At 39.3% G+C, this 16,849-nt stretch overlaps 1 protein-coding gene across 4 annotated transcripts in view; it reads left to right on the forward strand.

Moving 5' to 3' along the window:
- Positions 1–16,849, forward strand: part of LOC140469697 (astrotactin-2-like) — a 1,585,258-nt gene that overhangs the window by 1,532,969 nt on the left and 35,440 nt on the right. For 3 of the 4 annotated variants that reach the window (XM_072566452.1, XM_072566453.1, XM_072566455.1), the window contains 2 exons: positions 5,693–5,793; positions 13,419–13,602. In XM_072566452.1, coding sequence (XP_072422553.1) covers positions 5,693–5,793; positions 13,419–13,602 — 285 coding nt within the window. Of the gene's footprint in view, positions 1–5,692; positions 5,794–13,418; positions 13,603–13,690; positions 13,844–16,849 lie in introns of all 4 variants that reach the window. The other variant, XM_072566454.1, reaches the window with a different exon arrangement.

Here is a 16,849-nt window from a genome sequence, read left to right on the forward strand (position 1 = left end):
TGATGAAGGAACAGTGCTTCAAAAGCTATGCTTCCAAATAAACCTGTTGGACTATGACCTGGTGTTGTGTGTTTTTTTTAACTTCGTCCACTCCAGTCCAACACTGGCACCTCCAAATCCTAAATGTTGAAATTCACTCACAGTCAAAAGGAATCAGAACCACAGAATCTCAACCAATCAAACAAACTAAGGATCATGAAACTGATTGTTTAACTAACAATGTCAACTCCACTGATAACCTGAACTGGAATGGCCACGATGTTCAAGTATCTATTCTTCATGAATAATTCAGAGACTGATCTATTTTTCTGTCTTCTTTCACTTTTAGCTTTTTGAATTCACCTCTTATTTCTAATTTTTGTATGTTGTGTGATTAATTCTTCTTGTGTTTTGTAGCTAATTATCTTAGTCAAGCACGTCAAGCAAAATTGACTCCTTTTTAAAGGATATATTCTTTTGGTCTGGGACATAGGGATGGGATCAAGAAAAATCAAGGAAGGGCCTTTTCAAATTTAACCTTGTTGCAATGAACTAAGGTGGTTTTCAAATTCAGGGTGAGAGAAAGTCCTTTTGCTTTCATTATTTCATTTTGTCTGGCTATTTGTCTGCAAGCTAACTAGTACTAAAAGGTGAGAAGGTCTTTACCTGCAACACTGGGCTAATGTGAGGACAGTCTTCCACTGTAACTTTCACAGCATTTTATTGCTAAAATCGTAGTATACATGAGAACATGCAATCCAGTAAGCATGAACTAGTTGAGTTGAGACTGGTCTTTTTAACCCCTGCCCTTGTGTATTTGTCAGAGGAACCATGCCTCCTGTTTAGAACATAATCCACAAGGGATGAGTTGCTGATGAATAGGGTGTTGTTAGAACCTGGGTATCTTTGTAGCTATAAGAGATCACAGTCCAGTCTGTTTTTGGCTTGGCTCTTAAGCTCTTTGAAGGACTGTTGTTTGAAATTCCCTTTGCATCTATAAGTAGAAAATTCCATTGGTATTTCTCTTCAGATGGTCACATAAGTTAAATATAAAAATCACACAACACCACGTTATAGTCCAACAGGTTTAATTGGAAGCACACTAGCTTTCGGGGTGACGCTCCTTCATCAGTTGATTGTGGAGGGCTCGATCGTAACACAGAATTTATAGCAAAAATTTGCAGTGTGATGTAACTGAAATTATACATTGAAAAATTGATTGTCTGTTGATTATACATTTTTCAATGTATAATTTCAGTTACATCACACTGCAAATTTTTGCTATAAATTCTGTGTTATGATCGAGCCCTCCACAATCACCTGATGAAGGAGCATCGCTCCGAAAGCTAGTGTGCTTCCAATTAAACCTGTTGGACTATAACCTGGTGTTGTGTGATTTTTAACTTTGTACACCCCAGTCCAACACCGGCATCTCCAAATCATAAGTTAAATATATCCACAGTGTTTCAGCATTCCAAATTGTGGTCATGACATGATTCAGTACCAACAGACTCCTGTTGCATGTGTGCATCCAGAGACATTTAGTGTGGAAAGATTGGCCAAATAATACCCAACACTCATTGTATATGCCAACACATAACATTCGGGCCATCTGATAAAATCTGGCAGTGGTGACACACACAATCAGAACAAAACTTTGCTCACTGCCTTCCAGAGTGGTAAGGATTCAAGCAGGAGAATTGGATAACGTGAATGGTTATCTTGCACATGAAGGCCTGATGGTTGAAAAGTTTTCTTCTGAGCCTTGTCTTTGTAGCAATGAGTTTTGTTTTTCCCTCAGTCTTCAATGGGATCTGGGTGTCCATGGCAGGGGCAGCATCTGTCTCCCATCTCTAGTTCTCCTTGAACCTCACCTTAAGTGTGTCTGGAGTCATATGTAGGCTGGAGCAGGTAAGGAAAACGTCCTAAAGACGTTAGCTGGATCATTATCACTATCAGTTATAGTTTGATGGTCACCATTAGGAGACAAGCTTTATATTCCATATTCATTAATTGAATTCAAGTTTCACCAGCCACATTGGGATTTGAATCCCTGTTCCCAGAGCATTTGCTTGATTTTTAGTCCAGTCGCACCTCTCTCATCTTAATCTCGATGTTTTAATAATCAAACGATCGTCAGGGATTGATTAACTTTGTAGGTTATGTTACTTAAAAAAGTAAAACACTATTTCAAGTTATGAAGCAGACATTACAGCAAACTAGTTTCTGTGTGCAGCTTACAAACCCAAAACAGCCATCTGCCAGGCAGAGTCACAACATTGTATTCCCAAGCAGTTTATGAATTCCTTAAAATGAACACTCTCAAATGCAAGGTATAAACACATCTCCCTTGATATGTACTGAGTGCCCCAGTAGGTCAACATTTTAAATAACATTAATTTAATTTTCTTCAAAATTATAATCAATGTCAGTGTTTAAAATGAAGTGATTTACTTCTCTGGGTGTAAAATTTGAAGTTTGCTTTTCCTCAAGCTATGGCCATATGCATGAGTTTGTTTCCTATAGTTGTTATGATTGAAGACCAGATGACCACCTTTACTGTTATGATCATGGATGAGATCACCAAATAATGCTTTGATCTGACTAGGGACCAAAAACGTTTTGTTTTAAAGTGAAGATGAGATCCAGAGACGACTAAAAGAAAGAAAAAGCCGTCAGATTCCACAGGTTTAAACAAGAAAAGCTTTACAATTCGGAACAGTAATGCAATCATCAATACATGTACAGCTTGTTTCTAATAGGCAGAAGTAACATGTGGTAAACATGTGTGACACACTGTGATCAAACATCCCACAGTGCACATCACAGAACAAATGCGATCATCATAGATCTCTCAGATTTATAAACAACTCCTCACACACATTAATAAAATGGTGAGTCATCGCATCGCATTAAACTTCACAAGAAATTCACTTTTTCAGATCTGGCCTTGAAATTCTTTTCCAATTGCCATTCCATCGTGGACTGCCTCAATAGCTGGTCCTGTTCTAGTCAATCACCGTCCTGTCGCGAGTTCATGTTCCCCTGAACTCTGAAACTTCAGTACTCGTTCACCAGCAGTGAACGTCACCGTGTCAGACATGTCTCTCAGTATCCATTCCCCAAGCCTCTTTTGGGAGTCTGACTACATAGATCGAGTTAACTGCTCTTGATTTCTTCCATGCCTGTCAGCCAAAAATAAGCACTCCAGAGAGTCTGTCCCTGTTTCTGTCAAACCTAAACTGTCCTCAGAACTCCTTCTCATTGACCCTTGAACTATCCTGGGTTACTTATTGAAAGTTTTGCAATCAATTATTTTCCTTTGGCCTTTATTTCAAGGTTATTGAAGTTAGACAAGGAAGTCCCATTACAACTGTACAGGGTATGGATGAGACCACAACGCGAGTACAATGCGCAATTTTGGTCCCTGTATTGACAAAAAGATATTCTATCATTGGAAGCTAACCAAAATAGAATCACTGGGCTGATTCCTGATAGAAAGGGGTCAACTTATCAAGAATGAATAAACAGGTTATTTTTATGCATTGACAGTGGCTTGACAGGGTTGATGTTGAGAAGATATTTACACAAGTTAAGAAATCTCAAACTAGAGGACATAGTTAGAGAATAAGAGGACATTTGTTTAAAATTGAGATGTGAAGGAATTTCTACCAGAGGGTAGTGAATGTCAGACATTCCCGATTCCAGAGAGCAGTGCAGGCTCCATCAGTAAATGCATTTGAAGAGGAAGTGAATTGATTATTAGAACTTCAAGGAGTTGATAGCTCGGCTAAGCTGGCACGAAAGAGGAGTTGGGGCCCTGAGGCAGTTCAACCATGGTCTCGTTTAGTGGCGAGGCAGGCTTGAGGGGCTAAATAGCCTTTTCCTGCTATTATTTCTAATGTTATTCTTGCAGGGCAGAGTGTTGCCACCTAACTAATCAGAGAGCTCAGAATCCTTCGCAAACTTGACATGCTCACACTGTGCCCAAAATTCCTGATTTCATAATGTCATGCTGTGGAAATAACACAAGAATGCGTTTTTCATTTTTCTTTTGAGGTGACAGAGTGTTGATATCCAGCACTTCAGACAGCCTCTAAACCTGGACCATATTTCACTAATTTTGGACTGACAGGAATTGAGCAAAGCAGCTTTGCTGTACTTTAGCTTCAGGTGACTACATCAGCTCCCCTATTCCATGGACCTCAGCAAAAACTGTGCATGGCCAGTTCAACATGGGAACTTGGTAACGGTTTCTTCCCTGTGATTTTGATGTAGGAAAGTCCCATTTCAGCTCAGTGGTTGTGTTTAAATCTCTTGCCTCTGTCCTCAAATGATACCCTGAAAGAAAGTTCTTCAGAGATGTGTGTATGCTTGTCTCTGTTTTCAGGTTCTGTCGACATTGCCTGTCTGTGTCTCTATTGTTTACATGCATCTTCATAATAGGAACATTGGTTATCTTTGAATCTTTCAGTACACTGCCTTCTCATGCAATGTTCTTACAAAATTTAGTTTTGCAAAGTTCATTTTCCTACTTTGCAAAATAAGAGGTTGTTCCCCCCGGGAAAAAATCAAACAGTCTAGATAGACATCTGTGTGCAAGTTGTAAGAGATTTGTTTGCTTCCCATTTGAAATATCCTTACTCTGCCTTACCACCCTGCTGTAGCCATCTCTATTCTTCATTGTCAGCCTCTAAAATGACAGTGACTAATTTGCAAGTGGACCCCAATCATGTGCTTTCATTCTTCAAGAGAATTTGAACCATGATAAAACACAAGGCTTGCACTATATGGTCACAAGCAGGCTGACTGAAGCAATAACCTGATCAAGCAATAATAATACATCACCTCTGACTGGTATCTCTTATTAGATAATTGCTTAACTCCCTCTCATTTTTCATCTTGATTGGAAAAAGAGATATATTCACTTTTTGTTTAACTCAGCAGGGATTTTTTTTTTCCTTTCTAGCTAGCATCCTTGTTTATTTGATGGCCATCAAACCATGGCATATATTTTGATTGTGCTATGAAGCATGACAAGGTTTACCTTAATTGGCAACAGGCATTGGTCTCTGTACAATGCTCTGACTCCTAGCTATCAGAGCTAACAGTCCCCCTCAAGGATATTCTACTCCTCTGAAAATATTACTTGCAGTGTTCAGAGTAAGAACATACAATGGATAGTAATTTAGTAGTATAGACCACCTACATTGTGAAAGTCATTTGACCCATCCACACAGACCGTCCAAAGAGCACCCCACCCAGATCCACCTCCCCTACCCTATCTCTGGAATCCTGCATTTCCCATGGTTAATCCATCTGACTTGCATGTCCCTGAACACTATGGGCAATTTAGCATGGCCAATCCATCTAACTTGCACATCCTGGACTGTGAGAGGAAATCTAGAAGAACATGGTTTCTAATCTCTCTGCAATGACAATATTGATTGAAATATTGAATGACAGCAGAATTGGAATTTTGATCTCCAATGTTCTTGGCCAATTCATAGGACCATATTCTCAGGATAATTGTTGTGATGGAAAATAAAATTACAGTGACGTGGAGATCATAATTTTCACATTCAGGCATTTAGTGTAATTTACTTATCACTTCCATATAGTATCCTAACTCATGCACACATGTCTCACCTTTATGACACCTGTGCTAATCTCCCTAGACTTTTATATGGATTGTACTCTCTCATTCTTTCAGGTTTACGTTGTATGCTTTGGACAGTAGAGGGAGACGCTCTGAGCCAAGCACAGTCACAACGAGAACCTCCTGCCCTCTGATTGATGACATCAAGGCAGAAGGTAAGTTATTCTTCCTCACTTTGTCAAACAGAACCTCCAATGAGCTGGACTATTTGTTGGATGCTCTTGGTGTGTAGTTCCACTGTATGAGTGTCACAGTAGCAACCCAAGCAGCATAACAGCAGTTCATTTCAAACCAAGAACGCCATTTTTACTGGAATTCTTTCAAAAGTATCTTTTGCTGCAAAGTAACACAACTTATCTGTTGCATTTCCATTTCTCACATGAGCGTTCTCTTAACATTTTTCAACAGCATAAGTTTATATCATTTTTCTCCCCTTATGTACTTGTCAAAATTAGCTTAAATACATTCATCATATTCAGTACAATTGTCATGGTTCTAACCAGTCTCTGGGTAAAGTCATTTCTCCTGAATTCCCTCTGGGATATATGTGTAACTAAATCGATGGATCCTAGTTTTTAACATCATCGCTGGTGGAAATGCCTTCATTCGGATTTTGAATGGCTTTTCCTTTAAATTTATTGTCTTATTTTAAAAATTCTAACAGCAAGAAAAAGCTTTATTGCAGCTGATTCTGTTATTTCTCTCCTCACTTTTTAATAGTTTGTGTGCATACTATTTAATTTTCCTGTTTTCACATTTCATTTTGGCTGATGATGCTCTTCGTACTGTTATCACTTTTAATCAGCTCCAGACAGAGGTACCAGGATTTATGACTCAGACTGACCTCACGGCCTGCGAAATCACCAGAATTATCAAACTATCTTAACCTGCTAATGAAGTAATCTGCACTTTTGGGATAAATGAATACTATTTTCACCTTCTCTTTAGTTTGTGCTTTTTACTTAGCCACAGTGAAATTTGTTCATGAAAACTAAGGAAGAAAGGTATAAGCTGAGAGTGAAGAACATCATAAAGCAAACTGGAGAAAAAAATAAGTTTAATCAGGAGGTATGGATAAGACGATGAGACATAGTGAGCAATGTGGGGAGATAAGACCATAAGACATAGGAGCAGAAATTAGGCCATTCGACCCATCGAATCTGCTCTGCCATTCAATCATGGCTGATACATTTCTCAACCCCTGTTTCCTACTTTCTCCCTGTAACCTTTCATCCCCTTGGCAATCTAAAACTTATCTATCTCTGTTTTAAGTATGCTCAATGACCTGGTCTCTACAATATTCTGTGGTGATGAATTCCACAGATTCCCCACTCTCTGGCTGAAGAAGTTTCTCCTTATCTCCATTCTAAAAGGTCTTCCCTTTACTCTGAGTCTATGCCATTGGGTCCTAGTCTCTCCTGTCAATGGAAACATCTTCCCAACATCCATTCTGTCCAGGCCCTTCAGTAAGTTTCAATAAGATCCCTCCTCATCCTTCTAAACTCCATCGAGTGTAGTCCCAGATTCCTCAACTATTCCTCATATGTTAAGCTTTTAATTCCTGGAATCGTTCTTGTGAATCTCCTCTGGACCAGCTTATGGGCCAATACATCTTTCCGGAGGTATGGGGCCCAACATTGCTCACAATACTCTGTTGTCTGATTAGAGCCTTATAAAGCTTCAGAAGTACATCCCTGCTTTAATATTCTGGTCTTCTCAAGGTGAAAGACAACATTGTATTTGCCTTCCTAACTACCAACTCAACCTGCAAGTTAACCTTAATAGAAACCTGGACTAGGATTCCCAAGTCTCTTTTCACTTCAGTTTTCTGAATTTTCTCCCCATTTAGAAAATAGTCCATTCTTCCTACTAAAGATGAAGGATGAGTGAAATGGCTTCACAGTTACATCAGAACCATGGACCACAATTGTGACAATAATCAGTCTTCATGTAAATCTAATTAAGTAGAGATGAGTAGCAGCCTGATATCTTGATCTGTAATTCTCATGTTGTCGTGTGATGGACAGTTAAGAATTGTGTGGAATTCACAGGTATTCAAAGGTCTAACTGTGCCTCCTCCACACCCCACTAATCTGCTCCCCAATCCCTTCCAGTGATAGGAATGAGACAGGGCAGAGATTCTTCAACTTCTCCAGCTTAAGGACCTTCTTATATTTTCCAAGATGATCATTTCCAGTATCTTGTGGTATTTACCACCTCTACTAGTAAAAGGTATAAGTTAACCACTGTTCAGTACAATTCACTACCACCAATCTTTCATTGTGTTTGCTTTACTGTGGGCTACATAATGCAAGTGAAGCTGCTACATGCAGAGTGTCTTTATAATGCTTGTAAGAAAACAGGCATATCCTTATATGCTGCTTACCCTATACATTACCCTCTTTGGTGAGACAGCCAACTCAGTGCGCTGTGCAACATTTAGCAACCACACTAACCTCTCGCCTCATGTCTCGTACTTCCACATCACTTTGCAGAAACCCCCTCCCCCCGCCCCACCCCTCTGCCTCTCACCGCACCCCTGCACGGGTTCAATGGAGTATAGCCGAGATATGGAACTCATTGTGTGAGGAATCTCCACACATCAGGACTTGTCTCTTCAAATCAATGTTAACTCTGTTTTGGCACAAAGATCACACGATTTCCTGTGTTTGCTCTGGCTTTAGCTTATTCAACTGAAACGTTCGATTGTAACCCTTTTGAAAATTGGATGAATTACTTACTCTTCGCTTTGCTAATCCTGACCTTAACCAGGTGACATTAGTTAAACGCATTAGAGTTTCAGGATTTCAGAATTACTGTATCATCAGAGGCAAAGGTGTTTCATGGAACAATTACAGTTATGTCAGTTTATATCTCCCTCCTGTCTGAAGAGTGCTGAAGGTCAAAAGTTTGCAAATTGGACTCACTTCACTCACTTTACTGAAAGAAAGAAAATACCTCCTGAAATTGAAAACCATTGACTCTCTTTTTATATAGTAGAATCTGCAAGCAATATCATTGCCGCACTGTAGTTCTTTTTTGTGATGAACTCACTGACTTTACATCTGTGTAGTAAGTCTTATCTAACAATTTTCACAGACTGATTTGTGAGGTTATTTGATTCAAGCCAGACTCTTTCCAGGAATTGCTACATTTAGGTATTTTCAAGTGAAGGCAGTTAGTCATTCATCATCACTACGACTTAGTGTCTTCAAGATACTTGTCTCAAGAGACTGTGAAAGAAATTAACCATATCACATGAAACTGACAGGCAGTTTTGCCTTGACACTCCTTCACCATCCTCACCAAAGACAAGTATTACTTAGAGTCTGGAACTCTCTTAAAGGTAACAGCTCCAAAACATTCCAGCATTTTCAGCTTTTTTATTTATGGTGCAAGATGTAGAGAGCACTACTTTCTCTCACTTCCCGATGCCATTTACCCCCAAAGTTAATGTAACCCAGTTCCTCAGCTAGGCTTAAAACACCTCTCAATGCACCTACAAACTCTCCAAAGAACAAATTTACTTACACATTTACAAAATCAAAGCCAGCAGTTTTTAATGCATGTTTACAATGCAAAAGCTGTGACACAGAGTGTTAGAAGCACCAGTGAAGGCAAAGATTAGCAGAACAGAGGAAGCATTGAGCTGGAAGGTACAAAAATGTGGAGCAGCATTCCCTGGAGATGAAAAGACTATTTGATTTGATTTTTGGCTTCTCACCTAAGCACCACAAGGCTTGTTTCTGATTGTTTTTTTCTCTGCAAACACAGTAAGAAGCCATATCTTTAAACTATGCCCCTTAGTTCGAGATTTCCCCATGAGAGGAAGCATACCCTCCAATCTTTACCTCGTCAAGCACTGTCAAAATCTTTAATGTTTCAGTAAGGGCACCTCTCATACTTAAGTCCAATGGGTACAGTCCCAATCTTCCCTCATAAGGTGGCCTCTACATCCCAGGAATCAACCTAGTAAACATTCTTTGAGGTGTTTCCAGTGCATTGTATCTTTGCTTAAAACTATGGTAGTTTGATCTTGCCTCTGCTGTTATTTCTTATGCTCTGATGCAAGATAGAGGAAACAGTGATGAAGAAAGCTCTGTCCTTGACTACATGAAGAGTTCTAACCAAGGTATCCAGATTGAATCATTCCACCTACAGCTGTGATAAGAAATACAATCAATGGTCATGCCAATGATTATACTAGCAGCCATAGAAAAGTCCATGTCATATCTAATAGAGTGGTCTCCAAGCATTGGCTAACTGACACAATATTTCAAACAATTAAAGATGCCAGTAGATTAGCATCTCAGCAAGACAACAGTTGTATGAAGGTGGAGTCATGGGTGAACAGAAAGGATTGACACTCATTCACACAATCTAGACAATGACAACCATGATATATGAGGCTTCTGATCATTGGGGTAGTGAGATCATTCTGGGGCAGGAGGCACCAATACAAAAGGGATAGGTTGCATTTCGTATGGATTGGGACCACTGTCCTTTTCGACAGATTCACCAGTTTGGTTGGCAAGGGTTTAAACAAAATTGCAAGTGAATGGGAGCCAGTGTACAGAAGTAGAAAAGAGAAATGAAGTGCATAAAAGAATCAGAGTATTGGATGGTACTGGAGAAAAAAAGTAGTACCATGTTAGACGGGAGCAGACCAGGAGGTATACAAGGCATGTAAGGGTAGGCTTTGATTGAATGTATGTAAGTATTTGGAGTCTGATGGATAATATCAGTAAAGTACTAGCATGGGAGATAAAGTGGTGGCTATAATGGAACTGTAGTTTCAGAATGGTAAAGTCTAGGCACTTCATACAAGGAGTGTAGAAAAGATAGAGGAGAAAACTGAAAGTGGTAATGGCAGAATTAATTAGGAAGACTTTGTAGTGGTGGAACATGAGAATGTCTTGGGATGGGAAACTTGGGTGGAATTCAGAACAAAAGCGTATTAGTACATTACATGGATATATACAGAAAAGTTAAAGTAATGATAGAGAGAGAGAGAAGCAAATATATAGGAAAATCACACAGATGTGCAGGAACAACTGAGTAATGATAACTGGGGGGAGTTCAACCCAGTATCAACTGGAATGATATAATAAAGGGAAGAAAGGACAGGGGAATATTGGAAACATGATCAGAAGAGTTTCCTTGACAATTTGTTCTCAGTCCAATTAAGGCAGCATTGATGGATCTGGTGCCTGGGCAATGAAGTGGGACAATTGAACAAAGTGTCTGTGGGACAACACTGAGATATGAGTGACCATCATTTCACAGAGCTTAGATTAACTACGGTTCACCAAAACAGAACAATCTAAACTTGGACTTCTAACTTGGAAGAGACTAACCTTATGGCTTGACAGAGGAGTCAATTTGGGTAAATTGGAACCTAAATGTGGTGGGAAAAGCTAAAACAGAACTGGGGAAATGAACTAGGAGATGTTTCAGGCTCAAGCTGGCTGTATTTCAGCAAGAGGTAAAGCTAGTGACCTGCAGGCTCCCTTTGATAATGAGAGTGAGAGGAAATACTCTGTTGTCTGATCAGAGCCTTATAAAGACCAGCCAAATAGAATAAATTGAGAAGAGACATGAACAGGGTAAACAAATGTGAGGGTAGAATAATAATTAGAAGAACAGAATACAACGTTGCATACAAATCTTCCTCTGGCATATAAATGATGATCGGATAGCAAGAGGTGGAACAAGGATGATTAGGAACATAGAAGATATATCTTAGAGGTCAGTGCAAGGCCAGAGTAATTAATATATTCTTTGCATCAGTGCTTGCTAAGAGCATGCTGACAAAATATCAATGGAAGCAGAAATGGGAGAGGGAATAAATGGGGTGGGGGGGGGGGGGGATTGATCAGTAGGACAGGAAAGGCTGATTGTGCTTAAAGAAGGTAAGTCAAATGACCTGGATGATTTTCATCCCAGGGTGGATGGGGAAGCTAAGATAAGGAGGATAAGATAAGATAGGAGATAGGTCAGCTAACATATATTCTAACCTTGTATACAAAGTGGGAAGGCATTGGAGAATTGTAAACTGGCAGATGTGATATTCTTATTCAAGAAATAGGGTAAGGCTTTTTCACTAATTCCAGGCTGGTCAGTTTAATATCAATGGTGAGTTTTTTTTAGAACCAATGATTAATGAAAAATTACATACTTGAGGAGGTTTGAGTTAGTTAAGGTGTGCCATTGTAGATTTGTAGAAGGCCAGTTGTGCTTCAGTAATGTGTTTGAATTTCTTGATGAAGTAACAGTGAACAATGACAAACAGAAGTCAATGGACTTTGGTTGTAAGAAAACTTTAACAAATATTGCGTGAATTGAAGGTCATGAAATAAGAGGTCAGTTTCACCTTGGATTAAAAAAATGAGTTGGCTTAAGGGCAGAAAACACTGAGTTATAGAGATGTACAGCATGAAAATAGACACTTCAATCTAACTCATCCATGCCAACCAGATATCCTAAATTAATCTAGTGCCATTGGCCAGTATTTGGCCAAAATCCCTCTCAACCTTCCTATTCAGGTACCCATCCAGATGCCTTATAAATGTAATTGTAGCAGCCTCCACCACTTCTTCTGGCAGCTCATTCCATACATGCACCACCTCTGCATGAAAAAAGTGCCCTCCAGGTCACTTTTAAATCTTTCCCCTCTCGCCTTAATCCTATGTCCTCTAATTTTGGACTCCCCTAACCTGGGAAAAAGATCTTGACTATTCACTCTATCCATGCCCCTCATGATTTTACAAACTTCTTTGAGGGCACCCTTTAGCCTCTGATGCTTCAGGGAAAACAGCCTATTCAGCTTCTCCCTAAAGCTCAAACCCTCAAATCTTGGCAACATCATTGTAAATCTTTTCTGAACCCTTTCAAGTTTCACAACATCCTTCCGATAGGAGGGAGACCAGAATTGCACGCAGTATTCCAAAAACGGCCTAACTAATATTCTGTACAGTCACAACTTGACCTTCTAACTCCTATACTCAATGCACCGACCAATAAAGCCAAACATACCAAGCACATTCTTCACTACCCTGTCTACCTGGGACTCCTAGGTAAAAATAATGACTGCAGATGCTGGAAACCAAATTCTGGATTAGTGTGGTACTGGAAAAGCACAGCAGTTCAGGCAGCATCCAAGGAGCAGTAAAATCGACGTTTCGGGCAAAAGCCCTTCATCAGGAAGCCTATTCCTGATGAAGGGCTTTTGCCCAAAACGTCGATTTTCCTGCTCCTCGGATGATGCCTGAACTGCTGTGCTTTTCCAGCACCACTCCAATCCAATACCTGGGACTCCGCTTTCAAGGAACTATGAACCTACACTCCAAGGCCTGTTTTTGTGCTAAATAGTTCTTTGTCATACAGAGAGATTGTGGTATTCCCTAAGATTCATTGTTAAGGTCACTGCTATATGTAAATAATTTAGATATCGAAATATATAGTAAAACCTCCAACAAGGCAGCAGTCCTTTGGGGTATTGCACTGAACCCTTAGCCTGGACTTTGAACTTATGCCTTTGGATTTTTAGAAACTTCCAAACACCAAAGAGTTTAATGTGAAAATATTTGGTGACATTAGAGATTTAAATTCGACCCAAATCTGAAAATTATGGTCATACTTGTCATTACTAAATAAACTAATCAGTAACCTTCACATTACCTCGATGAAGAAATCATCATGTAGAGTTGATGTGACTGCATTCTTCAGCACGTTGCAAGGGGGCTTAAACCTGCTTCTAACCATTATACATTTTGTGCAGAAATAGCAGAGATGATCTATAGCCTATTTAATGGCTACACCAGTGGGAAGGAACAGCAAACTGCCTACAACATACTGATGGAGATCTCCTCCCCCATGGTTTATCGGGTGATACATCACTATAACTCTCACTATGAAAAATTTGGAGACTTTGGGTGGCGTAGTGAAGATGAACTTGGTCCAAGGTAACCTGCTTTCTAATTAATAATATCTTTTTTGTAACACTGCGTTTCTGGTGTCAGAACAATAACTCACTTTAAAAAGATATGACAGATCTCCTTGCAGGAAACCAGTACCTTTTCTCCAGGAGAGGCACATTTTTCATGTGGCTGCTGTATATTATCTGAAGTGCTGGATGAATAATATGCAGCTTCTAAATCATGAATGGAAGTGTGCAGTTACTCAAGCATGAGTTCTACTATAACCGTGAGTATCAACACCAGCTGACAGATCTTGATGTGCTGTATGGTCTGCCACAGCCTTGGAGGCCCAGATACATTTCTCAGTGTCATTTCACTCAATACTACTGAAAGGGGCAAACATCTGATTCAGAGCAAGTTTCAAGAGTACAAGTGCACATGAAGTTAATCATATCCAGTGTGAAATATAGTTGCTACTGCAGGAGATGATGTTGTACAAGATTTAGTAGATACTCGGAAAGTTTGCTTTGTCACAAGGTGGACATTACAGAAGAGAATTTGGAGTTTCGCTCAACTTATTCTTTGAATGTTTTTAACTTCCACTATCTTTTAGCTAATTGAGAACTGCCTCCCAGTCTGTCACTTACCCTGGATGTTGAAGAGTGGTTGGAATTGTCAGAAGTCATGATTCAAATAATTAAGATAAATTAAAAGTATTATCAACACCAAGGCAAAAAGTACGACAGGACACCTGGTACTGATACAGTACTCAAGAGTTCAACGATCACTTTATCTCTCTTCTATCTTCAAACACCAAAGTACATCTTTGTATTTACCAGCCTGGTTGTCTTTATTGTTCTATTGATAGTTACACAATGTAGAATGATACTGAACCATATTGACAGGTCAAACAGAGAGTTCATCTCTGTTGAATTCCGTTACCCATGTTGCACATATGAAGTGAACAAAATGACAGCAGGCTAAAGGGGTTAAATTACAAGGGCAGATGGCATAGCTGTTAGAGTTGTATTGATTTGAGTAGAGAGTATGGAGGATAATTTAATGGAGGCTTTTCAGATGATTAAAGGAGTTGCTGGTAGATAGATGGAAACTATTTCCTCTCATGAGGGAGTCCAGAACAGGAAGGGGGCAGAAACTTAAAATTAGTGCTGAGCCATTTACTCAGTGGAAGTCTGGAAGACACTCCTTACTGAAGCTGCTGAGGCTCATTCAAGTGAGCAATTGATAGATTTGTGCTTAATAAGGTTATGGAATCAAGGCCGGTAGATGGAATTAAGATGTAGATCACCCATGACATAACTGATGACATGACCCGAGAGGCTGAACAGCCTACTGCTATTCCAAGTATAGAAATGAGTTCAGCTGCGATATCCCTAGTTAAAATGCCTGTTGAAACTATCTATATTCACATGCGAATAGCCAACTGGGTTAGGGCGAAATGTGTAAGCAGTGCTTGCCAAACATGACTTCAGCTTCACAACAGGAATGGGTCATTCATTGCTTCTAGCCTGATTTGATCTGATCAGTGGTGGTTTATGCCTCCACTTCATTAATCTTGGAAAAGTAAGGGAAAAAAAGTGCAGGAGCAGAGGGGAATTGAGGAACAAAATTATCTGCCAACAGTGTATTGAACTATCATCATGGAATCACACAAAGCATTCTGCTGCCAAAGTTGCATTCATGTTACCTCAGTTGCCTGAACATCAATTAACCTCGAAGAAAATGTCCAAGGCTACAGCTTTGTATGAGAAAAAGGCTGAACCAAGTTTCTGTTGTCTCTATTATTTATATTGCCCAACAGTAAAAGTATTCTTGTTGCCACAGCAGGAGTTCCTGAATCCTTCAAAACATTTGAGCTAAACCAGTCTTCAGCTTTTGCACCATACAGAGCTGCAGGATATGTAAACAATTTAAAGATTTAGATATGTGACGATATCAAAAAATCCAGGTGACAGAAAGAACGAGTTTAGCTATTACAGCTGAATCCCAAAATTAAAATTCAGATGATACTGGTAAACTGCTTGAGATTTATCCTCACAGTTTGACATGCCCCAACCTCTTCAATTAAATCAGTCTTATAATCACTCCCTGCTAACTATTCATTTGTGTACATTTCCTAGCAGTCTATAAAATGCTAGTAAGTAATAATTGAACGTCGACTCTACTGTTAAGCAATCAAGTGTGGGAATGTTGACATTTAATTCTTCACCACACTCCCAGTCTGACCTCATTGTGTTGGCCTCCTACATCTTTCTAATGAACCTCAATGTAAGTAGGAGAAACCTTTGATTAGGCACTTCACAGCTTGCTGGACTCAACATTGAGTTCAACAGTTTTGGATTGTAATCTCTGTTTATTTTTGAATAGCAGCTGTTGATATTCTACTCTTCTTATTTACCTCTCTTCTCAACCCATCTTTAGTTTCTTGGTTGATTTGTTGCCATATTCTCCTTTACCTTACAGCATCATTCTTTTGGATCTTCAATCTCTCCGACCTTTGCCTTTCTTCTTCTCTTCCCTGCCTCTTTCCCACCCCTGAACCTTTCTCATCCTCTGTCTTGCTCAAAACGTATGACATTTTTAACATTTTCTATTCCTGTTGCAAGTCATTGACCGAACGTGTCAGCCCTTTTTCTCTCTCCACAAGTCCTGCCTCATTGCTTACATATTCTGTTTTGAATCTCAGATTTCCACTTGCTTCTGTTTCTATGAGAATTGCAAATGTGAAAGAGTCCAGAATTGGAAGAATACAGAGTATTGGAGAGTTGTGGGGATGTTATCAAGTTAGGGAAGGGCAAGGCTAAGGCCATGAAAGAATTTGAATACAAGGATAGGAATACTAAAAATGAAGTATTGCTGAATCCGGAGCTAACCTTATTGATCTCCGTGGTGTAATATGTGAACAGTGCTTGGTCTGACTTCGAAAACAACCAGCAGATTTTTTTTGTCATAAAGTTTCTGTTTTATAGACAGATTAACTGGAAATAAATGTCTGTAATGTTACCACATTATCATTCAGTACTGAAAGAGGTAGCACAATGTGTCTGCTTTCTCTCTGAAAGATTTATTCACACAGTACCATTTGCCGCACCATTTCAATTTTTAATTTTCAGATGGTTTTTGTTGTACTTTTTTTTAATAAAACCATTATGAATTCTGTAACTCATCAGGCATTCCAAGTCTTAACAACATTATGTGACTTTTAAAAAGCCCTGAATTCTCCTTTCATTCTTTTAGTGATTTATGCCATCTGGTTACCAACTTACCGATC

This window comes from Chiloscyllium punctatum, chromosome 49 (genome assembly GCF_047496795.1).
Source record: "Chiloscyllium punctatum isolate Juve2018m chromosome 49, sChiPun1.3, whole genome shotgun sequence".
Classification (NCBI taxonomy): Eukaryota; Metazoa; Chordata; class Chondrichthyes; order Orectolobiformes; family Hemiscylliidae; genus Chiloscyllium; species Chiloscyllium punctatum.